This window comes from Eurosta solidaginis, chromosome 4 (genome assembly GCF_040869045.1).
Source record: "Eurosta solidaginis isolate ZX-2024a chromosome 4, ASM4086904v1, whole genome shotgun sequence".
Classification (NCBI taxonomy): Eukaryota; Metazoa; Arthropoda; class Insecta; order Diptera; family Tephritidae; genus Eurosta; species Eurosta solidaginis.
In genome coordinates, this window is record NC_090322.1 from 55,233,689 (window position 1) to 55,259,824 (window position 26,136).

General features: G+C 41.8%; 1 protein-coding gene across 1 annotated transcript in view; it reads left to right on the forward strand.

The window, feature by feature from the left end:
• LOC137249796 (myoneurin-like) overlaps nt 1-11,713 on the forward strand; it is a 28,268-nt gene extending 16,555 nt beyond the window's left edge. The window contains exon 4 of the mRNA XM_067781710.1: nt 1,894-11,713. Coding sequence (XP_067637811.1) covers nt 1,894-2,868 — 975 coding nt within the window. The 3' untranslated portion in view covers nt 2,869-11,713. The remainder of the gene's footprint in view (nt 1-1,893) is intronic.
• The last annotated feature ends 14,423 nt before the right edge of the window (nt 11,714-26,136 follow it).

Below are 26,136 nucleotides of genomic sequence, written 5' to 3' on the forward strand. Positions count from 1 at the left end.
CCAAACATTTTTGTAGACGACTGGTACGTTGCGCTATTCACATATTTTAAAATGTTTGCTCAGCTGGGTGCTCATATTTTCCCTATTAACTAGATTTCAAAAATTAAAATTAATTTGTAGTCTCGTTTTCTGTAGACTCATGTAAAAGAAAAGTTCGTTTGAAACATAAATGGGCAATTCATGGCACTCTAATTTATTAACCGCGAGCAAAAAACAAACATTTCTTCCATTATGTGGCCATTCGCGACATCCGTTCTCACTGTCAGCAATTATTTGACAGGTAGGTATAGCAATAGAGGAATATAAAGATTTTTCACTTGTATGAATTCGCAATGGTAAAAAGTGACGGCACTTAACAAATAAAATGTATTTGGATGAATGACGCGATGATACATCTTTTGCTTTATAGACATTGTTTGTATAATCGATATTAGAGAAAAATTACAAAATATGCTTATGGTTACTAGTACATGTTTCTGAATTTAATTTCTTCATCAGCTAGCTTTTCGAGTACTGAGTTTTGAACTCGAAATCACCTATATTCACATTGGCTTTAAGACAGATGCCTCTATCAACTCAGCCATATGAATGTCACGCTGCACGCTTTGTTATTTGGCAGTCTGAAAGAAATCAAAAAGAGACAGGAGTTACATATGATACATTAATCAGGAAAGGCGTGGACAGAAGCGCCGGGCTGCAAAATTTCTAAGAGCTTTTGTAAATCCTACGACGCTAGACTCATAAAGTTGCTCATATCTCTAAGGAGACAAGACTAAAGGCTCCCGATGGACATACTAATAGGATACTGCGCTTTCTGGCGTTACATGCCTATAAGTTAGGCCTCGTTAGTAACAGCAGATGTAGGAAGTGCGAACTGTGCTCGCGAGGTCAAGGCTCCAGCTACTACCCAGCAAACACAGTCGCTAGCGTAAGAGAAATATTGTGATTTTATATTAGCATTCTAATGTAGTTCTCTAGCGCATCTCTAATCGAAAACTAGCTTAGAATTCGATTAGAGAACGATTTGAGAAGCACTAGAAATTCGATGTTGCCGCAGTTATCGGTTATTTGTAGGACATGATCACTCATCCTTAGTTTTATACAAAAGAATTAAAAGTCGTGCGAAAATATTGGTAGTTGCAAACTAATTTTTTAATTTATTACAAATTAAAAGTAGTAAGTGTAAATAAAAAAAAAATAGATAGGGAAAGTGAGCTGTCGGCATGCTATTTGACTGGCATTATGAAGAAAACGTGCTTTCATCCATATTTCAAACCAGCGCAGAGCTAAATACTGAAGAAATAAGGGACAGTAAAAATTTCTTTTAAGTTAGGCTTTGAATTATTGAAAAAAAAGCCTTTAAAATATATTCATATCAAGTATATACGCTTATAACCCATTAAAATTTTTAATAAAATAAAATAATGAAAAATTAATTGATTTTAAATAATTAATAAATAATAAATTCACTTCAGAAACCAATTAGAAATTTATTTTTACCCCTTTCTCGATATCGAGAACAAAGTCCTCTTGTTGTCGAGAATGCTATAATTCTCGACAGTTTCGCAAATCGTTTTATAACCTTCTACCTTAGAGAAATAAATTAGAATTCGATTCGTTTTCTAATTGTTCTATAACATAAAAGTTTGTCGGGTAGTTCCCAGATTTCGAGGCAGCAATTAAGCTAGGTTCATCATAAGTACTGGCTTCTAATTGGGGTTCTTCCGCTTGGTCGCCAAATCAGCTCTGGTAACACTATTGACACATCCAGTCCTTATCATCGCACTGTGCAAATTTAGTTATTTTTCTCTAATATCAATAACAAGGAAAACTTGTTTAAGACAATATGAGCCTGTCTCGCTAATTAAATGCATATTTTGTCTTTATTTTCAGAACGAATCTAAACCTATAGCTAAAGAAATTAAATTAACGGACACCATTTTAGACGTTGCGCAATGCATTCTTTTATCTGCAACATATAAAGAGTATGCATGCCTTTGGAATGAACAAGATATTGCATATCGGTTCAAAAATAGACGTGACGATGCATTTAAGTCTGTACGTGAGAATTTCAATGAAAAGAGTGGCTTGCATCTAACGGAATATGAGTTTGAGAGAGAAGTGCTCCGATTACGAAAAATTTGTACTTATGAAAAGAAGCAAAAAATTGCGTGCAAGAAAAAAAACATTGAGTATAAGTCATCCTACGCACATTACGATCATCTGGAATATCTCGAAGTTGATGTAGCACCTTTTGTGTGCTCAATATGTGGAGAACAATATACTGCCCTAGGTAAACTGAAAGTGCACGTGGCATTACATGATGGCTCGTTACCATTTAAATGTAATATCTGTGGGCATGGTTTTCAATTAGGATGCAATTTGACGACGCATTTGCGGCGGCATGCACAAGATTACACATACTATTGTGAGGTGTGCAATAAAGGCTTGGCAACAGCAACAGATAAAAAAGCGCATATGCGTACACACACGGGCGAAAAACCATATGTTTGTTATACATGTGGTTCAAGTTTTGCGACATCGTCACGTTTAGGCGAACACACAAAAACAAGGCACAAAAAACACAGATGCTATAAGTGTGATATTTGTTCGAAAGCATTTTATACTTCAAAAGTGTTAAAGGAGCACAAAAAACTGCACGTAAATGTGCGTGAGCATGTATGTGAAATATGTGAAAAGGCGTTTAAATGTGGTAACTATCTCAAAAAGCATAAGCGCATGCACGACAGTGAAAAACGGTGTATTTGTAAGATTTGTGGAAAACTGTTTGCCTCATCTTCTGGCCTTTGTGTGCACATGAAGGCACACGGTGCTCGAACGACAAAAAATGATACCGACGACAATTAGAGTACAAATATAACTAAGGACTGGTACAGAAAGTTCTACAAATTCAGAGCTCCTACATGTTTTTAGTAATGACAAAGAACGCTTTGTATACACTATTTTTGAAATGGTGTTTCACGATATTTTTAAGAATATATGTATAAGCTTCTAAAGTCGAGCCTTCAAGAACGAGAAAAATATATATTAATGGAGAGCTACTTAGGTTGGGTGCGAGTTTGTCTAAATTGCTACCTAACTTGAGAAAAAACCTAAATCACTAGAAACTGTCTGTAAGGTAGTGCAAACTTTTACTTTACTTTTATATACTTTTCAACCAAGGCGTATTCAGTACCAGGTGTTGTTATCTCAACAGCTGAATGCTTCTCTAGCTTATTTTCCATACAACGCCTTGTTCAACAATATATAAGTTAATCAAAATCAATGAAAATTTTCTTTTGAATTGACGTTCTTCTTCACGACGAATTGGTTGAATTCGCTTTGTCATCACCTTGGATGGATTCGCCTTGTTTTCAACCTAATTCAATGCGAATCCATACGAGGTGGTGGCAAAGCGAATTCAACCAATTCGCCGTGCAAAAGAAAATTCTAATTGATTTCGATTACCTGACATATTAAAGTATAAGGCACTGTTTGGAAAATAAACAAGAAGAAGCAATCAGCTGTTGGGATAACAAAACCTGGTACTGAATTCGCCTTGACTTAAATTCAAAAGTCTAATTAAAAAAAAATTCGATTTCTCCTCAATTTCGTTTTTCAGTTTTAAATCCATATGAAATACGCATCTGCATATAAATATATAGTAGGAGCTACCATATACCCAAGGGCGCGATGGTTAGTGATGTGGTCGGTGTGGCGATCGATTGGTATATACGGTGCCAATTAGTTGAGTTTTTGCGGTGAAACCAAATCGCCACATGATGATGGCAAATTCAGAAGTAGTCACTAACTGGCCAAAAATGTGTAAGTAGTGGCATTCTTAATGCCAGCCACATACACTGTGTACTATATAGCTTGGCAGCTTAAATTGAGGTTATGTTGCGAATAGAGTGGAAGGAAGTAAAAGATGGCAGTCGAATAGAGTGGAATGATGAGCAGCAGGAATAGCAGAGTTTCATTGCGTCAATATACAGTCTTTGTATCAATATTAAAAATAAATGTAAAAAAAAAAATAACTAAATACTTGAATATAGACAAACATTTTAGCTTAGTTGCTGCAAATAAGTTGTCCTTAATGCTATATAAGAACATTTATTTATTTAAATATTTTCCTAGCACAACAATTTGGTATATATTCCAAAATTGTCACAGTTTATTTTTGTTTAAAAATTTAACTTGAATTTTCTGAAACATTTTCGTAATATGGCCACTAGTGATGTTTGTGTATGTGTGCTAACTTTGAGCGATCAGCTGTTAGTTGCGCTACTTGTTAAGGTTTACAATGGCCACATCATTTTTCCCTTGATAGTGGCATACCCCCCTCCAAATGTGATCAACGACGACGGAAGGCCCTACAAGTTGAAGCACATGCTTTTTCATGTATTGGTATCCAAGTAGGGTTGCCAGATTTTTATTTCGGGTTCCCGGGACAAACCTCAAATTTGAGCCTAATTCCCGGTATTTTTAAAAATTTCCCGGGACACTTGAAAAATGAGAAACACCTATATTATTATATTTGTATGGGTTGCTCATTCGGCGAAATAATTTTTAGATAGAATTAAACTTTTTAAACTCATTTATTTATAAGAAATATTTTTATGAAACAGGCTAACAATTAATACGTTTACTGTGTTTAATGTGAATTCAATATTCTATGGATTCATTTTCCAAACGTTATTTTAAAACACAACACTTGCCGTGCAAAATGAATATTTAGGGGTGCGAAATGTCAAACATTTAATTCGAATTCAATATTCTATGGATTCAATTTTCAAACGTTATTTTAAAACACAACACTTCCCTATGCAAAATGAATGTTTAAGTGTGCGAAATGTCAAACATTGGCAATATTCAGAACCACAGTACCCTGCAAAAACCTAGTAATTTACGGTCATTGTGCCCGGTCATTGTAGTAGTCATATTCATAGTCACGCATGGGCGAGAGTAGATTTTTCACCAACTTTTCTGTTTCGTTCCTATTAATGTGATCGTGCCGTGGTCTTTGGTCACACGATTTTCGCAGGGTAGGGATGAATTTTTCTTCTTCACAGAGTTGCATGCAAATTGCTAATGAGCTGAATACAATCGAGGGCGCAAATATGTCCATCATTGTAAATCTTACCTAGTAGCGCAACTAACAGCTGATCGGTGAAAATTCCCACATTCACACGCACAGTTCTCGACTCAGTTTCAAAAAAAAAGGACGTGTGGCACTCGGGGACTGCCGCGGTAAAGCTATTGCATATTATCAACTTATGCAATTATAATATTTATGCAAAATTTTGTTTTCTTTGATATTAATTCAAGTTTTGTCTTTGATATTAGTTCAAGTTACACTTTTTAAGCGTGGTGACCGATAAGAAAACAAATTTTTTACTTTTATTGAATAGATGAGAAGTTAATATTGGTTAAACAATTTTTATTATTATCTTACAAGATATGTACATACATAGGTTATTCAGGAATATTTATAACTGAAATTATAGGTTTATAGTAACTGAAATAGGAAACATACATTTGAGACTTGATATCCTCTGCAGGTAACTTTAACATTCATTCTCACTTTAACTTTAACTTTATCTTTAACTTTAACAACAAGGCTACCTCCGCCTAACTACGAATAATACCACAATAGTAAGCTGCTACTTGTCCCCGAATGATCCCATTCAAACGTTCAGGGACAAGCTTGAACTTATTGAACACGACCTGAGGGACTTAACTAGTAACCTGGTTGTGGCGGGAGACTTTAACGCAAGAGCCGTCGATTGGGGAATGCCGATCCCCGATGTAACACTAGTTTCAGAAAGCCTGCTGCTGACCGCTGCTGGATGGAGAGTCATAGAGATCTGACTGGCAGCGATCACAACTACATCACTTTCCACCTAAACGATCCCGGTCAGAGGCAGATTCCGAACGGGCCACGTAGAATAATAGCATGGGACGCATCCAAGGTCGACTCTGCCACGTTCTCCTGATCAGTACTGGGGGATGCCCGATGGACAATCAACAACTCCAGTCCGACGGAAGAGACGGTTGAAAAGACAATGAGCTGTCTTCGCCACGCTTGCAATATCTCTATGCCACCGAGAGGAGTGTGGAGGGGTAAAGAGCAGGTATACTGGTGGAACAGCGAAATCGCGGAGCTGCGGAAAATATTCCACAGGATGCGAAGGCTAGCAACTCGCGCGCGGCAGGTCTGAGGCTCTAGAAAAGTCGGAAGCGTACAAAGGAGCGAAGAAAGCTCTTAGTGCTGCATTAAACAAAGTAAGTTTACGTGCTGGAAAGCTCTTTGCGAGGAAGTGGATCGAGACCCTGGGGACAGGGATATAAGATAGTAATGAAGAAGTTCCGTTCACCAAACCAGCTGATGGACGAGAACCAAATAAGGAACATTTTGGATGGCCTGTTTCCCACCCAACTGCCTAGGGAGGGCGGGTACGTTACCCATGAAGACCGCAACGTGGAACCATTCCAAGAAGAAGAGCTTAAAACTGCCGTGCGAACTATGAAACCTTGGAAAGCACCTGGGCCCGACGGAGAACCCGCGGAGGCAATTAGGCTAGCTGCAAATAACTGCCCAGAACTTATGTTGCACATGTACAACAAATGTCTCGAAGAAAGAACTTTCCCCACCATATACAGCACGACTGGTTCTCATTCCAAAAGGGAAAGGAGATCCCAACTCTCCATCATCCTACCGTCCCCTATGTATGTTGGACACAGCAGGGAAATTGATGGAGAGTCTCCTGAAGCAACGCCTCATCAGAGCGTTACAGGATGGTGGAGGACTGTCTCCCAGACAGCATGGTTTTCGGAGGGGGTACTCCACAATCGATGCCATAGCAGAAGTTATAGACGCAGTCAAGAAAGCCGAGCCAGCGTGCCACAGAGCAAGACCTATAGTGTTGCTGGTCACGCTGGACGTCAAAAACGCTTGAGGCACTAGAAAGCACTTTCAAAGTACCGCAATATTTGTTAGAAATTTTAAGAGAGAGGTATCTAATATATGAAACCACTCACGGTCAAAAAAAGGTAAAAATAACAGGTAGAGCAGCCCAGGGTTCGGTACTAGGTCCCGATCTCTGGAATATAACTTACGACAGTCTTCTTCGATTGGACATTCCAGAAAGCACCTTCCTCGTTGCCTTTGCAGACGACGTGGCAGCTGTGATAACAGCACCAAGCTGCGAGCTGGCACTGCTAAAATTAAACCAGGTCATGCGTAATGTAAATAGGTGGATGGCTGAGCACGGCCTCCAGTTAGCAACAGCAAAAACGGAGATCGTCATCCTCACAAAGAGACGTATTCCCACTACCAGGATCATGATGGTTGGGGACCAGCCAATAGAAACACTCGCTTCAACGAAATATCTGGGAGTGAGGTTAGACAGCAAACTCAATTTCTCGGATCACATAAGAGGGGCCTGCGAAAGAGCTGCGCGCATAATAGCGCAGTTGAGTAGATTAATGGCAAACACAGGTGGCCCAAAGCCATTCACAAGGAAGTTGCTTGCATCTGCCTCGGATTATATACTCTTATATGGTGCAGAAATCTGGGCGAACGCAATGAAATACCGGAAGAACCGAGTCGCCCTCACCTCGGTCCAACGCAGAGGGGCGCTGCGAATATCTTCGGCTTACCGCACGGTATCAGCTGAAGCTGTCCTGGTCGTTGCGGGAACCATACCGATATATCTTCTCGTTGAGGAAAGAAAAGCAATATACGACAACGGATCGCAAGCAAGTAGAGCTGCTGTTGCCATGCAGACGCGAGAAGAATCGATCCGACGCTGGCAAGATCAGTGGAGCAACAGCATCGTAGGAAAGTGGGCTAGGGAACTAATCCCTGAACTGAGTCCATGGTTGAAGTGACCGCACGGAGAGGTAGACTTTTACCTGACCCAGTTTCTAACGGGAAAATAGACGATGTACGCCACACCTTCTTCGAATGCAGGCACTTCTCCGATCAGCAAGGGTAGAAGAGGTACTTGGCGACCTATCCCCGGGCAGTGTCATCAATAACATGGCCTGTCGAAGAGACAGATAGGATACGGTCAGCACATATGTGAGGCATATACTTACCAGTAAACGAGAAGACGGATGCCTAGCCCATTAGCGTGAGAGTAGCCATAGAGCTCACGTAGCGCGCACCCGTACCCGAAGTAATGCTAAACGCGGTCCCAGGTACGGGGATTTGCGCGGGCCGTGGGAGGTTAGGTTTTAGTGGGTAGGCCTTCATGGAAGAAGGAGTCCTACACTCGGAGAGTCTCGCAGTGAGGCTTAAATATCCCGGTCATAAAGCATTTCCTCCTTCCACGAAACACAAAAAAAAAACTTACTTTAACTTTAACTTTACGATAGAGATCCAATTTTATGTATTTGGCATGTTGCTAACACCGAACCTTTTTTGACAAATATTCGTTACGGTTTTTTTTGATTTAGTCGCCGAGCCCGCGATAAAATCTATGCAATAGCTTAAAAACTTTAGATTATTTAGCTCAAACTTTAAAGTGAGATAATCCTTACGAATTTATGTATATAGAATATATAAGGCGTTTTTGTTGTTATTAAAACAATATTTTTATTTATATTAAAGCTTTTTTCACTTTCTTTTAACTTTGAAAAAACTCCGAACACCATTCCTTCATTATATATCATTCTACTGCCTATTTCACTGCCTTCCACTCTATTCGCAACATAACCTCAATTTAAGCTGCCAAACTATATAGTAAACAATGATGGCCATGTTTCGTAGCAGATTATAATTTATTAATTTTGATATTGTGAAAATGCCGGGACATAGCATTTCCCGGCGGGACACTTTAAAATTTGTGAAAAATACGGGATCTCCCGGCCAATACGGGACCTTTGGCAACGCTATATCCAAGAATTCGTACCATGAATCCTTCATAGTCCATGTCCATTTAAAGCATGCATATCTGCAGATTGTAAATACAAGAAAAGTTTCAAGACGTGATTTTTAGTATTATTTCCCAAGCTTAAACAATTTAGATTGCCAAATGTACTCCCACAGTTTTGTCAGCTTTGTACCTAACTTGCTGGAAATTTCCGTTAAAATATTATTAGGTACTTAAAATTTAGGCTAACTCGCACCCAGCCTAAAAACAGTTTTGTACATTTGGAGGAATAATCCCAGTGTTAATAACAAAATGTTGGCGCAAGTCACAGGGTCATCCTATGACACTGCCCGAAGAACGGTTTTGAGCTTCAACAGAAATGGCTTAGTGAGCACAGGCCAAGAAGTGGCTACCCAAGGCGATCAGCGACACCCAGTTGGAGAATAATGTGCTGTCCCTAACAGGAAAATACGATCCATGTTTACAAGAGATGTTGCCAAACTTGCCAAAACCACACATGTACAAATCACACGAATCAAGCATATAAATGCTATTACAACGTAAAAGCAGACATCTAATGAGAGCAAAACTTTTGAAAGTAATGAAACCAGCAAAAACAATTACAGAAGTAAAAAGATTGTGGTAAACAGTATAGTAAAAGTGACAAAACCGTGGTTCAAAACTTGATGTCGGGTGTATCCAGAAAAGTTTGGTCATACGAACGTCAACGAATAAATTGATAAAAATTTCTTTACCTGTCATTGATATAAATATGTATTTCCATGTTTAGATTTAGAATTACATCTAAAAATATTGTGACGAATATTAGCATCACTAAGCTGCTACTAAATAAATAAAGGCACAACAACAATAAAGCAAGCTGCCACTCTTGTGTACATGAATACATGAATTTAATCCATTTACACACGTACATAAAAGGTGACGAAGAATAACTCACGCACACACATGTCGTCATCAACCGAAGTTAGTTGCTGACACATACATACGCATATATGTGGCTCAATTACCAAGCAGGAGATACGGCAGTTCTAGAAGGCGAAACGTCTAGACTTTAGTAGAAATATGCGAATGAAGCAACGGAGAGTATAAAAGCAGCGCAAGCTCAGTAGTCAGTTTCGATTTAAGCACGCTGTTGGTTGTGAAGTATAAGTGTTATTGTGAAGTACTCTCAAAGTAATCTAAATAAAGGCCATTTTGCATTATTGAATATCGGAGTTACTATTCAATAGTTTAGTGATTCGAACGTTAGCAAAAGGTTACAAATAAGCGAAATTTCTCTAAATTCGTTACAATATGCATATACGGCTTTTCACGACAAAGTATTCCCACTTGTAAACTTCATCATTTTTTAAGTCGAAAAGTGAAAAGTATATCATAAGTAACGGATGGCTCTTGTTATATTTGATGCAGCCATCCAGAAATTGCGCAAGGAGTTTTTAAGAAGGCTTAAATAGATTTTGGCATATGACGAAAGACGAATTCACCTCGACTTGGCCGCCAGAAAAATGGTTAGCTGAATGAAAGCGGGCAACTCCAGCGGATTTGTGTTATCCCGCCGTCTTCTTCTTCTTATGCTCCTCTGTTGATGTTGCTGTGGCAGCAATTCATTTCCTCATTCCAGTGAATACCATATGAAATATTTTAAGAGGAGAAACATAGAATTAGTGTGTGGTGAAACATATTTCAGTTGAATCTGAGTATAATACGTGTTGAAATTTAGTAGTACTAATCTTATGCGCGGCAATTTCAGAAGAGTAGATAAAGTTTGACGCTTAGCAGTCCATATAAAGCTTAAGCGTAAACGTCTACAGATGTAAAAAAAACACCTAATAATTGAATATTCAATTATTGTGTTTGTTTAAGAGAAACTGAAAATAAAGAAAATTTACTGGCATGTCGCAATGCTACCATTTCGAAAACCACCACGTAATCATCATAAGGCAATTTCGTAATGTTATCAAAGGTCTCACCGAGATTCGAACCGCGAATCTCACGGTGAAACTGCAGTTGCATTAACCACTAAGCTATCCTGCTTGTGTTTGTTTTCATGCTTTACATTTATCTCATTTTTACACTAACAACACAATTGAGATATATTCTGTCTCTATAACCATCATCCGGTGGCAAAGATCCTGAGCCAGATAAATAATTTTGCATGTAAATGCAACAACAACGATTTGAGCCAGATAAATCGAGATAGAAGCCTGGTTCAATTTGTGAGCCAGATAATTTGTTAATTACTTGTCTTTAGTTTGGCAACGCTGCCTTTAATAAACCTACTTTTTCAAAAATAGATGTCGCTGCTTAGCCTTTCGCCGTATGAGTTAAATGAAAAACAGCGGCGACATCTGCCTAACACATTTCACGTGTGCGAAAATATCACGACATCTCTTCTCAAGTCTCTCATTGATCCAGAGCATTCCCGTGAGAGTTCAGCGTGATCCTGAGCTGTAAAACTCACTGGATGACGGTTTATATTAATTTATGTGTTATGTAGATTTGTTTTTGTAAAGCTCCGTTTTCAATTTTTAACACATACAACATACCAATTGAATATTCAATTATTATAAGCCGGCGCTAAAGCTAATGAATTCTTTAATACTAAGTATAAATTGAACACACCATTAAGCAAAAAAACATAAATATATCTAATCTGGTAACCTTGCCGTGCGCGGACGTGTTTTTGATCGCTCTTCGAATTGTTATTCTTTTTACTTTGTAAACAAGTTTTATCATTTATAAATATTTATTCATATAATAGAAAACAGTTTATAAGTTTAATTTGGTATTAAATCTTTACACAGTGCAATATACATAGTGGCTTTTTGTGCAATTTAAAACATTCAGTCTGTGTGTTCATATATCATAGATTTTCACAAAAATTTGTGTAACTGCATACCTTTTTGTTGGTAGCTGCTATTAGCAAGTCATTGTGTGCCCTTTTTGCTTTGTGTTGTGTTCGCTGCTAGCTATACGCTGTCTTGCGATTTGCATCCAGTGCTCCAAAATAACTCTCGCCCATAATTTTTGAACAGCTGTTCAATTTATCCTATAATCATAGTTTCTTTTGCCTATTTTTCTTTTGGGTTTGTTTAACTTTGCAATTATGTTGGATTGCTGTGTCAAGAAGTGCACCAATCAAAAGAAAATTTCCCGTGGTGATACTTATGTTTGTTGTTGGCTCTGTGATAATATGGCTCATGTTATCTGTGCCGGTTTCTCTCACATAGGTGGTCGGGTGGTTGACCTAATATCCAGCAAAATTGGACTGAACTGGACATGTCATGATTGTCGTTCCGTAGAAAATGACATGCGAGCTTTTATGAGGCAAACTCAGAAAGAGTTCAACAACATTTTTATTGGGTTTCGTGACCTTAACGAAAGATTCAAAACGATGGAGGCTCACTTCAAAAAATTGAAAGTGATATCTGAATCCCCAAAACGTAAGAAATGTATGCCCAACAATAGGTTAGGTTAGGTTGGGTGGTAGCTTCCCTGATAGAGGAAGCTCACTTGGACAACATGACGGTCCGTTGTGATAGCACATATAATAAACTAAACCAACGGTGACGTAGATATAACTACTTAGAGAATCGTTGGGTAGCAACGATAAAGTTCCGAATGATCCCGATCTCAACCTTGGATAGCTCCTCGGGAGATCCAAGTGAGTCACGACCGAAATACTTTCGCCTAGTTCTGGCAAAAGCTGGGCAGTCAAGCATAAAGTGATTTGGTGATTCCACCTCATCATCCTCCATACAGCTGCAGCAGGATGGAGTTTCCAATATATTGAGACGTACCGCATGGATACCCATGGGACAGTGCCCTGTCAAAACCCCAATGACCATTGATAGGTGAGCCTTAGTGAACCCAATTATTTCAGCAGACCTCCTGCCATCCACTTTCGGCCAGAAAGATCTTGATATCCTACAAGACGTAGTGTCCGCCCAACGTTTGCTGAGCTGACTCGAGGCCTAGCTATGGAAGAGCAATCCACAGGTGGCTAGCGGAATCCCGAAATCCCTACAGCCATCTTCATCCGGTTCAGTTGTACCGATTCGGGCTAAGAGATCCGCTTGACAGTTACCCGGAATATCACTATGGCCCGGGACCCAGATAATCTTAATTGTAAAATAATTCGATGCAATCGCAAGTGTGGTCAGGCACTCCCAGACCACCCTCGATCGCACTGTAGTTGAGCTCAAGGCCTTTATAGCCCCTTGGCTATCAGAGTAGATGTTAAATTCCCTAACCGTAGTAGCGCTGGATAGCATTTCATCCACCGCATCCTTAATCGCAGCAACTTCCGCTTGGAATACACTGCAGTGATCAGCCAACTTAAACTTGCGGCTTACATTTAGCTCTTGACAAAAGACCCCCCCCCGCCAACCTTTCCGTCCAACTTCGACCCATCCGTGAACAAGTTAACCGGTCCCATGCCCCAGATAGTTCCTCTTCTCCACTCCTCCCTCGGGGGAATGACTGGGGTGAAGGTTGTATAGGGAGCGGCCACCGGCATGCAATAGTCCGTCCTGTCCGGGATAAAGTCGAAGCTAGTAAGAAGGCTAGAGTGTCCGAAATCAGAAAACATATAACCCATATCACGAAGCCTGACCAACGACCGGGCCGCGGCTGCCTTTCCCGCAATATCTACTGGATGTATATTCAGCATGACATTCAGTGCCAAGGTAGGTGTTGTTCTCATAGCGCCACTGATACCGATAAGCGCCGTCCGTTGCACTGACACTAGAATTTTGAAGGTGCTCGCGTGTCCAGTGCTTTCCACCAGACCAGCACCCCATATAGCAGAATCGGTTTGACCACCATCTCATAAAGCCAGTGTACTACTCCTGGCGAGAGCCCCCATCTCTTTCCGATAGCCCCCCTGCAGCAGTACAAGGCAACCGCGGCCTTCCTGGCCCTATCTTCCACATTGGGCCTCCAGGACAGCTTCTTGTCCAGAACAATTCCCAAATATTTAACCCTGTCAGTAAGTACCAACGGTACCCCTCCAATCGAAGGAGTTCTGAAGTCGGGTATCTTATATCTCCTTGTAAAAAGAACCAATTCTGTTTTTCCCGGGTTGACCGCCACTCCACATGATTCAGCCCACCTAGCCACAGTATCCAGGTATCCCTGCAGAACATCGCGCAGGGTGCCCAGAAATTTGCCCCTGACTAGGATAGCGAGGTCATCTGCATAGGCAACCACCCGACAGCCATTGGCTTCCAGCTCCACAAGAAGCTCCTTGACTACCACAACCCAGAGCAGAGGAGATAGGACACCTCCCTGTGGCGTGCCCCTGCACACCTTCCTCCTTATTATGGCTCCTCCCCACTCCGCTGCGACAATTCTGCCGCATAGAAGTTTGCTAATAAATTCAACCAGAGCCGCTTCGACTCCTAAACCCACCAGAGCTCTTTCGATTGCCCCCGGTAGAACATTGTTAAAAGCCCCCTCGATGTCTAGAAAGGCACCCAGAGCATACTCTTTATGTTCTAGAGACCCCTCTATTTGCTTTACAATCGAATGGAGAGCCGTTTCCGTCGATCTGCCTTTGCAGTACGCATGCTGTGAAGCCGACACTAACCCCCCAGGTATCCTTTCTCGTAGGTACAGGTCAATCAGCCGCTCAAACGTCTTAAGAAGAAACGACGAGAGACTGATTGACCTGAAATCCTTAGGTGACACATGAGAGCCCCTGCCGGCCTTCGGAATGAAGATGACCCTAACCGTGTGCCACGACTTAGGGATATAGTTAAGCCTGAGGCAGTTAGTGTAGATGATGGCCAACCAGCGGCAGGAAATCCCTAAAGACCTTTGAAGTTGCGCAGGAATGATGCCATCCGGACCGGGTGACTTATAGGGCTTGAACGAATTTATAGCCCAGGATATTTGACTTTCCCGTAGTGGGATGGCAGGCATTTCTGCATGGCCAGCAACCGCCGACCACGCAAGCGAAGATCCCTGCGCAACTGGGACATCGGGAAAATGATTGTCCAGTAAAAGTCTCAGGGACTCCTCGCTACTCATCGACCAGTCCCCACCATCATCTCTCAGATACCCCCGAGGGGCGGGATTCCTAGAGAGTATTTTTCTAAGCCTCGCGGATTCATTGCAGCCCTCTACGTTTTCGCAGAAGCTTCGCCATGAATCTCGCTTGGCTAACCTTATTTCATATTTATAAATCCCCAGACTCACCTTATAGAGCTCCCAGTCCGAGGGTAGTTTACTCCTCCTGGCTCTATTAAAGAGCCGCCTACTGGACGCTCTTAGGTCGTCAAGGGAATCAGACCACCAGGGCGGCTTGCCCTTCCCCCTGTAAGTTTTCAGTGGGCAGGACTGTTGAAAGGCGCTATTGCTTGCCAAGGTGAAGTTTTCCACCAGACCGTCTATTTCAGATTCGGACAGGTCCGAACCAACGATAGGCGCCTCAGGCAATAGCTCTCCCAACTTCCTACAATACAAGTCCCAGTTGGTACTTTTAGGGTTCCTAAAAGATATTTTACCGGGACGTTCTTCATTCACCGAGAACTGAATATATCGGTGATCAGAGAAAGAGTGCTCGTTGAGAACCCTCCGATCTTCCAGTTCTCTGCTAACCAGGGTGAGGTCCAGGACCTCCTCCCTTACCGCAGTAATAAAAGTCGGGTCATTCCCCCTATTACATATACAAAGTCCCTCATCTACAATAAAAGTAAATAAAGTCTCACCTCTGGTGTTCGTATCCGAGCTCCCCCATATGCTATGGTGTGCATTAGCATCGGCACCTATGATTACGCCAACACCTCTCCGCCTTGCTTCAGCGGTGATTTCGCCCAGTATCACAGGCGGTGGTCCCGTTACGTCCCCATGGGGCATATACGCTGAGACCACCCACAATTCGTTACTGCCTCGCTCGAGGCAGACCGTGGTTACGTCAGCATTGCTGAAATTAGAGAGAATAAAAGCTTTAAATTCCTTTTTAATAAGCACACAGGATCTAGGCCTACCTGCCTCCCCATGCACCAAGGTGTTGAATTTTCCCGTCCTTAATCCAGAAATTTTTCCGCCGTTACTACTCAGCCACGGCTCCTGGACAAGGACAATATCCACTCCGCCTTTCTCAAGACAGAGCAACAAGTTTGCGGAAGCCGCCTTAGAATGCTGAAGATTGATTTGACGGATTTCCATCAACACCACTCTTCTTCTTCTGCACCCCATCCTTGGCGGCTTCGCCCTCGGAGACTAGGAGATCCTCCTCCTCCCCCAACAGACGACTTACACTGATGACGGATCCCGCCATCGATGATTCGCCCTCGGAGGCCAGGAGCTCCTCCTCGGCCCTATCAGCCAGACGACTAGCACTGATGACAGATCCCGCTATTGACGGGACGTCAACAGTGCTTTCGCTGTCGAAATTAGCGGAGTCAGCATCCACAACCATGGGTACTGGCTCCCCTGCGGACGCCTCCACCTCCCGAACAGTCCCTGTGGGAGAGGAACCATCTCCCCTGGAATCGGCGTGGTAGATTTTGAGAACCACACGCTCGAGGCCATAGGAGATAACCCCCCTCGTGTCAGAGAGAGGACCGGTGGACTCTGCGTTTAGCAGAATCAGCACTTGCCGACGTGGCCCAGCAGCCTCCTCTACTCTCAGGACCCTCCAGTTATGCGTCGGAAGGTTCGGGTTGCAGTAACGCATTAATTCGAGTATTTTCTCCGGCTGAGATGGCCCGGCAGGCAACCACACCCGAGCCCTCGGTCGAAGGGGGAGATCCCTCCGTTCCACGCCCTCGAGTCTGGCCCCCCTCCAGACCTCCCCTACCAAAGAAATTATTTTCTTAAAGATACAGGCCGACCGCTCGTCAGCACAAGTAATCAGTCTAAAACCATGATACCACCCCGAGTATTCGAAGCATGGCCGCGTACCTGGGCTCTCCATAACAGCGGTCATATAGGCCGCTGATATGGCGCTGGCGACCCACGGCCACTCCTCTCGGGAGATGGCACCATCCTCCCTACTCCTATCCAGGACCCCGAGGGTGATGGAGCCTGCACGTTTAGCGATTTCGCTAAACGAAATTGCGTCCCCACCTCCTCGGGCCCTTTTTGTCGTTGAGGCATTCCGCTCATCCGACCTTTGCCGCTTCATAGCCCCCAAACCCTGCTGCTCACCCGCATCATTCGACACCGGTGTGTGGTCGTCGCAAGCTACGACGCTCCTGGCCCACTCCAGCGTCCGGGAATGCTTCTCAGACATCTAAGCTGCATCCCTTCCGCCGTAGCGCTCCAAGATCTTCTCAGCTAGGCGCCGATCACCCAGAGCTTTCCTACGCGGCGTCGATCGCCTACCTTTCCCGGCAGGCTTCGACCCCAGGGCTCCCGTTGGGAAAGCTCCTCGCGACAGGGCTTCCTTACTAGTACTGGGCTGGTCCGTCGCATTCGCCGGACCTCTGCCTTTCCCTGTCACAGCCCCATATGGACCTACATTGGGTGTCGGTTTCGACACCCCTCCACTACCCGAACTACCCGTACCTACGGGGTTTGAAACCAAACCCCTGCGCTGATCCGTCTGATCAGCCCTTTTGACCCGCCGGGAGCTTTCCCGGCTGGCGGCGACCTGCTTCGGAGCACTCTCCGCACCTGTCGCGTCCCTCGCACCATGACGACTTTCGCCGTCACTCCTATCCTCCTTTTTATTCGTCTTCGTGTCCATTCTAAGAAGTCCCTCCTCAAGGCCGCTATCCGGAGCCGATTGTGTAGTCGCCCTTCAACGGTCCCGTGGTTATCTATGCTGCGCAGGGAGGCCACGCGAGGGTTGACGCATTACCTTATGAGTAATGCGTTCAGAGCCAGACCGGACGCAAAGCGGGAAAATCTTCAACCGCACCTACACCACCAACTTAACGGCGACGGAGCCGGAACGTACCTTGAGGCCCGCCACGGTTTTAACGGGACGTGGGCAGGTGCAGCATTAGCCTACCAGCCATTTCGATAGGGTTTCACCCCGACCTACTAAGGTGGCAGAATACTGCACCTACCAGCCCAAAGTCATCAATTCCTATCCATAGTCAAAATCAAGTCCCTAACAATCCGGTTCGTCACCGTTGAGTACCGATCTTGACCCTTAACAGGGTCCTCCCTCCCCTGAGCTCGGCACAATGACTCAGGGGTGCGGGTTTTATCGAGTTGTCCTCTCTAGATCCGCCATTATCAGTAGAAGCAGGGGCACCTCGTGCAGGACGTGACAACCAATCACGTGTGACAATTCGTCACTATGGCCGGTCTAAGACTGATACCAGTCCCTGATCCAGAGCCTGGAACCACGTATGATATCCAAGCCAAGTATCTTAACCCCCATGCCCAACAATAACTCCAAATTGTCTTCGAGTCAGGGGCAAAGCTGTTCTCCTACGAATGTCCCTTCAACCGCGTTGACTGATACGAACAGGCTTACCAAGGACGTTATGAACAATGCAGCTCAGGAATCTCCACAAGGTTGTGTCGAGACTTCCAGTGAGACGATCTCTGGCAAATTAAACGATGCACGAACTAATAGTGGTACCTTTGCGGCTGTTTGTTCTACGTCACCAATGTTGATTTCGCTGGACTCCCCAATTCATCCTACACCTCCACCGGTATCTTTAGCTCCAACAATAACAGTTACCGATACTGGGGTTGTTGCTAACGATACAAGTGTACCTGAAAAAAATAGTACGGGCTCGATAACCAACGCTATAACGGCCGCACCTTCCCAGCTCTCTGGTGCGCTATCCGCTACTCCTTTGCAGGTGACTGCCGTGCCACCTCGTACGGCTGTATTTGTGTCCCGATTACACGCCTCGCTTGCCGAAAATGACATTGCTCATTACGTTTGCTCTAAACTTGGTGTTGCACCCACTAGTAACATCAATGTGTATAAATTTAACTTTAAATATGAGAGAGACATCTCATCATTTAAAATATCCCTTTCAGATGAATATTTCGATAAGGTACTTGATTCCTCTTTTTGGCCCAAGCATACTGTGGTTCACTTGTTCACGAGAAAGGCGAGGGCCGAACCTGTTTTATTACAGCCAAAAAACGGTATGACGAACACAGTAATAACAACACAAAGGTAATTGCTGATCTGTCCCGTCTTCTCATTAATTACCAAAATGTTCGTGGTTTACGACCAAAACTTGTTCCATTCTTCCTTAATTCTTTCAACTTTTCTGCACAAGTTGTAGCTTTTACGGAGACCTGGCTAAAGCCTGATAATTACAATTCTGAGGTTTTTTCAAATAAATATGCTGTTTATCGGCGTGATCGCATCTCTAGAGCGGGAGGTGTCCTTATTGCTGTTGAATCTAACCTATCGTCCGAGTTGATTTCGCTGGACAATATCTCTCATATCGAATTCATAGCAGTTAGGCTTTCATTCGGTAGCTATAGCGTAATTGTTTGCTGTTCGTATATACCACCTCGTTCGGATATGGATGTTTATGCTAGTCATAGCTCGGCCATCTGTGATTTGCATTCGCAGTTGGGAGATGACGATCGACTTGTTGTTGTTGGTGACTTTAACTTGCCAACAGTTAGTTGGGTTAATATAAGTGATTCAAACTTTTTAACTCCCACTGCTCAACATGAGTTTCTCAATTGCTTGTTAGACTCATCTCTTTTACAGATTAACAATGTTCCAAATAGTGGAAATAAAATGCTGGATTTAGTATTTGTGGATGGCTCGGTGGGGACTGCCCTTACGCGAATACCACCTTTATCCCTTCCAGAAGACCCTCTTCACCCTACGCTAGAGATATCACTTGATATCAGCCTACCCCGTAGGATTCAAGTACAGTCTCGTCCCCGATCTAGATGTTTCACAAAGCGAATTTCATTATGCTCAATGATCTGTTGGCTTCCCATGATTGGTCGGATCTCTATGCTTGCACTGATGTCGATTCGGCTATCTCTATATTTTACAGTACGCTTGATGGCTTCTTTGATACCTGCATTCCTACTCGCTATACCCTATGTTCGAATAAGCCCCCTTGGTTTTCAAGGCAACTTATCAGACTTAATAACATTAAATCTAGGCTTTATAAGAGGTTCAAGAAATCTGGAGCATCTGCAGACCTCTCTAAATATCTAATAGCTCGTTCTAAATTTCACCGTCTTAATCAGCTTTGTTATAAAAATTACTTGAGTTGTTGTAAAGCCCAATTTTTTAGAAATCCAAAAAAGTTTTACAGTTTCGTAAATTCAAAGCGGAAAACTTCTGGGTATCCTTCCCATTAACCTTTGGAGGTAAAAAAGCTTGCACTGATGACGACGTTGCTGAACTATTTTCTGAGTTCTTTAAGTCCACGTATTCATCCAGTGGTTTTCATTCCGGTCAATATCCCTATCACTTAGGTAGCTCAAATTACATTAGGAATCCTGCTATTGATGGTAATATTGTTCTTCAGAGTCTTCAATCTTTGAAGCCCACCTTTTCTCCGGGACCGGACGGTGTTCCTAGTTGCGTGCTTAGGTACTGCGCCGAAAACATGTATGAGCTTATTTTAAAATTATTTGAGTTATCTCTGGGATCTGTGTCATTCCCGGCACTTTGGAAACAGTCTTTTATTATACCCCTGCATAAAAAAGGTAGTAGGTCAAAAGTTGAAAACTACAGGGGTATTGCTAAACTTTCAGTCATTCCTAAAGTCTTTGAACAGATTGTCACCAGTCAACTGCAATATCAGTGTTCTAGTCTTTTATCTGCATGCCAACACGGTTTTATTCGTCAAAGGTCAACCACTACAAATTTGCTTGTATTCACTTCTAGAGTTATGGAAGGATTTTTAGCGAACAAGCAAACGGATGTCTTCTACACGGACTTCAGCAAAGCATTTGATACCGTCAACCATGAGTTGCTTATTCATAAGCTTGATTTACTGGGCTTTCCGTTTCACCTATTAATGTGGCTGAAAAGCTATCTTTCTAACCGGACCCAAAAAGTCCTGTTCAAGTGCAATCTGTCGGAATCGTTCGGAGTTTCCTCCGGCGTACCCCAGGGAAGTCATCTAGGCCCTTTGCTCTTTGCCCTTTTCATTAATGACTTGCCACGGGCAATATTATATTCCCATACTATAATGTATGCGGATGATGTAAAACTTTGCTACACTTACTGTCCTACCGATTTGAGTTCTTTGGATCTTCTTCAGGCCGACTTGGACTCGTTCCAATGTTGGTGCACAATAAATTTACTAGCTTTAAATTGCTCTAAATGTAAGCATATGACATTTCACCGAGTGAAGCCAGCATTGAAATCTTATGTAATAGATGGTACGCCTTTGGAGCGTATATCTATTGCAAATGATCTAGGTGTCCTTTTTGATCCGAAATTGAATTTTAACATGCATATTTCATCTATAGCCAACAAAGCTTTGGGTTTACTTGGATTTGTTAAAAGATGGGCTAAAGAGTTCGATGATCCGTACCTCACTAAGGTTCTGTACACATCGCTGGTTCGTCCAATACTCGAGTATTGCTCATGCGTTTGGTCCCCTGTTTCTCAAAAGCATATAAAGCGTCTTGAGTCAGTTCAAAAGCAATTTTTGATATTTGCATTGCGCGGCCTTAATTGGGACTCAAGTCTTCACCTTCCTGCATATAGAAGTAGACTTCTTCTTATTAACTTACCCACTCTGGAAAATCGGAGAATATTACTGGGGGTATTGTTCATCCATAAGCTCATTATTGGAGAAATTGATTCCGCGGACCTCCTCAGCCGCTTGTTTTTTGCGGTTCCCCTAGAGTATCCAGACACTACGTTCCTTTCTATTTACCCCTTTGTCGACGAAACTTTGCTAAAAATAATCCTCTTCTTATCTGGTGCGCGCACTACAATGACTTGTATAGCTGCATCAGTCTTGAATGTACTTTTGCCACTATACGTAATGCAATACTTGCCTATCTAATTTAAGAGATACAAGCTAATTTAATTTGCCGGCATTTTATTCCTTCGATAAAAAACAGGAACTATTTCGCTTAAGGATGGAGGAACATTTATCAACATGTATCATTAAGAAGGAACAAGACAGTACTGTGTTGATTGGAATCTGGTGCATTCCAACAACGTAAAAAACATGCTTTTTCATGAGTCACTGACCGGAATCGTATGCATTCCGGCAGTATAATCTTATGGGTCAGGCATCGAGCTGATTGGAATCCGGTGCATTCCAACAACACACGTCATGCTACTTTTGTATGCCTTGTGATGGCGTATCCTCATTACACTACTCTTAGCACTGCCGGATTCCCATGACATGCTGATTGGAATCTTGTTGCATTCCAACAGGGAGATTGGAATCCACTGCATTCCGATATCATGCTGAGCGGAATCTGATGCATTCCGCCAGTATAAGATTTCGGCATAAGATCTTATTTCTACTCATATTTCTTATTATTATTATATTTTGAAATTAAATAGTAATGTTCATTAATATTTCTTTGTTTGTAATATAACATTGTTGAAATCTCGATATATCTTAAATTTTATCTTTTGAGTTGTATATTTATATATCTTTTATATTATGCAGTCGACCATAGTTTGTCGTCGACTTTAAATAATAAATAAATAAAGCTAAGCCCGAGTTTACAAAAAAAAGCTCGAATTGAGCTTTGAATTCGAATTCAAAACGAGACAGCCTCCAAATTATTGTGATTGTAAGGCTGGGTTTTTCAGTGCGAGTATAAACTCCAGTTAAAATTGACTAGAATTTAACCCGGCTACTTCGACCGCTTAAGCTGAGATGATCAGCAAAATTTGACGTTATCGAACAAAGTGGCAAGGTTAAACTCTAGTCAACTGTAGTTTAAACTCGCATTGAAAAACCCAGCCTAACAATCACAATCAGCCCTATTCTGCACTTCGACTTGGATTGGAATTTTTTCGATTTGGCAAATTTGGTTTTTTGTATTCCAATCTCTGTCGATCCAACTTCGAATAGTTCGATTTTGTGTCTGCATTTCGATCGTAGTTCCGTTTTTCTAAGTTGCAAATATGTTGGCGGAAAAATATTTTATTTTTATTTTTTTATTAATTAATAACAGAATTTTAACAAAAATGTAAGTCAAACTTGTTATGAAACGTAGAAGGCTTGATGATAATTGTTTTTGATATGCTTCCAGGTCAAAAACAACATGTCGATGTCGAAGTCCTTGGACGTATTTGCCACGCAAAAGTATCTAACACATAGTTGAAAGCATCCGTATTAAGTCGGAAGTTTTTTTGAACCTAAATAAGAAAATAAGTCATTAAACTTTACCACTTTTAAGTTCAATTTCTTACAATTCGTCACTCATATCAAATGGATTACAAATCTCGCAATATTTGCCTTTCCATTCTCGCCTGGCCATTTTCGCATGCGTTGCTTTCCAACTCCACAAATAATACCGCGGCTATTGATTCCATTATAATAGACAGCTATAATTTGTGTCTGTTGGTTGGGTCCAGTTATATGCCAAAGCAAGCTGCCGGAGTAGAGGAAGGTGAAGCGAAAACGTAAACAATCCTTGCGGAAAGAATAAATAAATCTTCATAAAGTATTTTAGGCCAGTGCAATGAAAATAGCATCCATAAAATTCAGAAAATTTCAACTATATTCGTGCAGGAATCCGGTTTAACAAAACGTGGTGGCCACGACAGGGAATTGGCTAAAAGAACGACAAAAACACACTTACAATTATGAAAGCACTTCACTCAAAAATTTATAACACGGCGGCAATATATTATATTGCTTTTTTTGTACAAAATGGCGTGGATAATAAAATATAAACGTTTTTCAGTGTTTTTTACAAATTTTCTTTAATTTATTTTGTTCCAATGTTCACACATTCCGTAAAAATTTGCTCTTCCTCTTCTCGTTACGATTCCGTCGTAATGCAGAATACCCAACTTCGATTAAAGCGGAACGTAGAACGGGAACGTAATCGAAATGCAGAATAGGGGTGAATAATTTGGAGGCTGTCTCTTTGAATTCGAATTCAAAGCTCAATAGGAGCATATTTTACCAGCAATATAGGAGAATTATGGATAAGACAAAACCAGACGCGTAAAGCTATAGAGAATCACCAACGACGGACAGCGGTAGGTAATCCACCACATACCTATTTGGAGATTAGCAAAAAACGCAGTGCTTTCGTTAAAGTTTCACAAAAAAGTGATTGAAAACGTAAAAGAATAGTTCATGGCACAACGATAAAAGGTGGCAGCATGGAACAGCTGATTATAAACTTTTTTATTTGATTTGATACATCAACTTCCGGCGCAGTACGATTTTGACATTTGTCCATCGAATTTATAAAAACAAAGTACATGGAATTTGTATTTATGTTTGTAGGTACCTATGTCACCATGCTGCCACCTTGTATCATTCCGCTATGGAATAGTTAAATTGTGGTTATTATATCAAAATAAAATTTTTCTAGCGCTGGGATTGACGAATTTCATGCCAAATTTCCCCACTGGTGAATTATTTACCCGCGATTTGATGGTTTAGTTTTCTGGACAAAACGCTAAAAAATAGCCATCTTTAACATCCCGCCAGTCATTTGAAGGAGAAGATATCACCATTATTTAGTACACAATAGCTGCGTTTTTTTACATATATGTACGTTTACGCTTACCCCTCTGTAACATACTGTAGACCACAGGCAACATACCATTTAACCTTCCTAAATTCACCCAGAAATTATTTTTTCGTTTTGTTAAGCATTCTAGACTGTAGTGTGTACCGTTAGCCTTTTCAAAGTAAGTGATATTGTCAGTGAAGTGGAAAATTTCGTACACTGTGCAAGTGCTAAATATAAATAATATTAAAAAAAATTGTTTTTGCGGATATTTTTTGTAAAAATATATAAGGTAAGAGTTCAGAGTTTATTGACACTATTTGTTTTAGATATATCCTCAGTATTTTGTCAGTGGGTGGTGTTTAGTGTTTGTGTCTTGTAGGCTACATTATGTGAAAAGATGAAATATCTTGCATGAAAACCGTGACTGCTTTACTTATTATTTTTTTTAGGATGTCTCATCGACTACGATCTCTCACTTACAGCGAGATCGCCTGCGCCATCCATGATGATTACGCAAGTGAAGATGGTCTCGACTTTGATGATGACAGTTTGGCTGACCCTGATTTCGACCCAGATTTGATCTCGGATTTCGGAGACCTGAATGAAGACTCTTTTGAAGGCGAATTTGATGTGGATGAATTAGTACAGTACGTGAACGATGACGACCGTAACTTCATTCATGAAGAAGCGGCAGAGGTCGCCCCATTTCGGTCAGAGATCACAAGTACTTCAGCTCCTCCATAAAAGCGACAAAAAACTGAAAATCTACCGTTACTTTGGAAGAAAATGAGTTAAGAGCTGAGCTCAGAGCAGCTATCGTTTACTGAAAACGATTCATTGACATCTGATATCTTTGAGCTTGAGACTCCCATTCAGTTCTTTCTTTACTTATTTCGACCAGAACTTATAAAAAAAAATTTGGATGAGACAACCCCCTATTTGGCACAGAAAGATGTAAACAATAATCTTAGAGTATCTGAGATAGAAATCCGACAGTTTATTGGTGTCATATATCGTATGTCACTTGTCCAGCTACCCAGGGTAAACAACCATTGGAGTTGCATCCTAGGCACAACTTTTATTCCACAGGTTATGTCGTGTAACAAATTTGAAAAGATACGGCAAAATCTTCATTTCAATGACAATAGCAAATATCTTTCAAGGAGCCACCCTGACGTTGACAGAATCTTTAAAATACGTCCCGTTGCGGACTCCTTGAACGAAGCATACGCAAAAGTTCTATTATGGCCCCCTTGGGAGATCACCCCCACTCATGGTAGCCTGGAGTGGTTACACACTCTCCGTACTAAAATAGTGCAGGTGGCATCGCCGAGAATTTTATCCTATCAGCTGATTTTGTTTCTTCCATTTCACTGGTAAAAAGAGATGGCAAAAGCAAAACATAATCAACACATTGGTAATTACTGCGGCCGTGATGGTGAATATTGTTTTTTTACAGAACTTTAAGCTATTTCTATTGGCAAGTCCAGTGAACTCAGCGCACAATTCTCTCACGACGCAAAAGTTGCTCCCTCTGAATTCCATACGCCTATCGTCAACACGACGACTTTAAAATCGGAACATGGTATGCGTGACAGGGACATGAGCCAACATGTGGGTTGAACGAACCGATAAAAACATCGAAGTATCG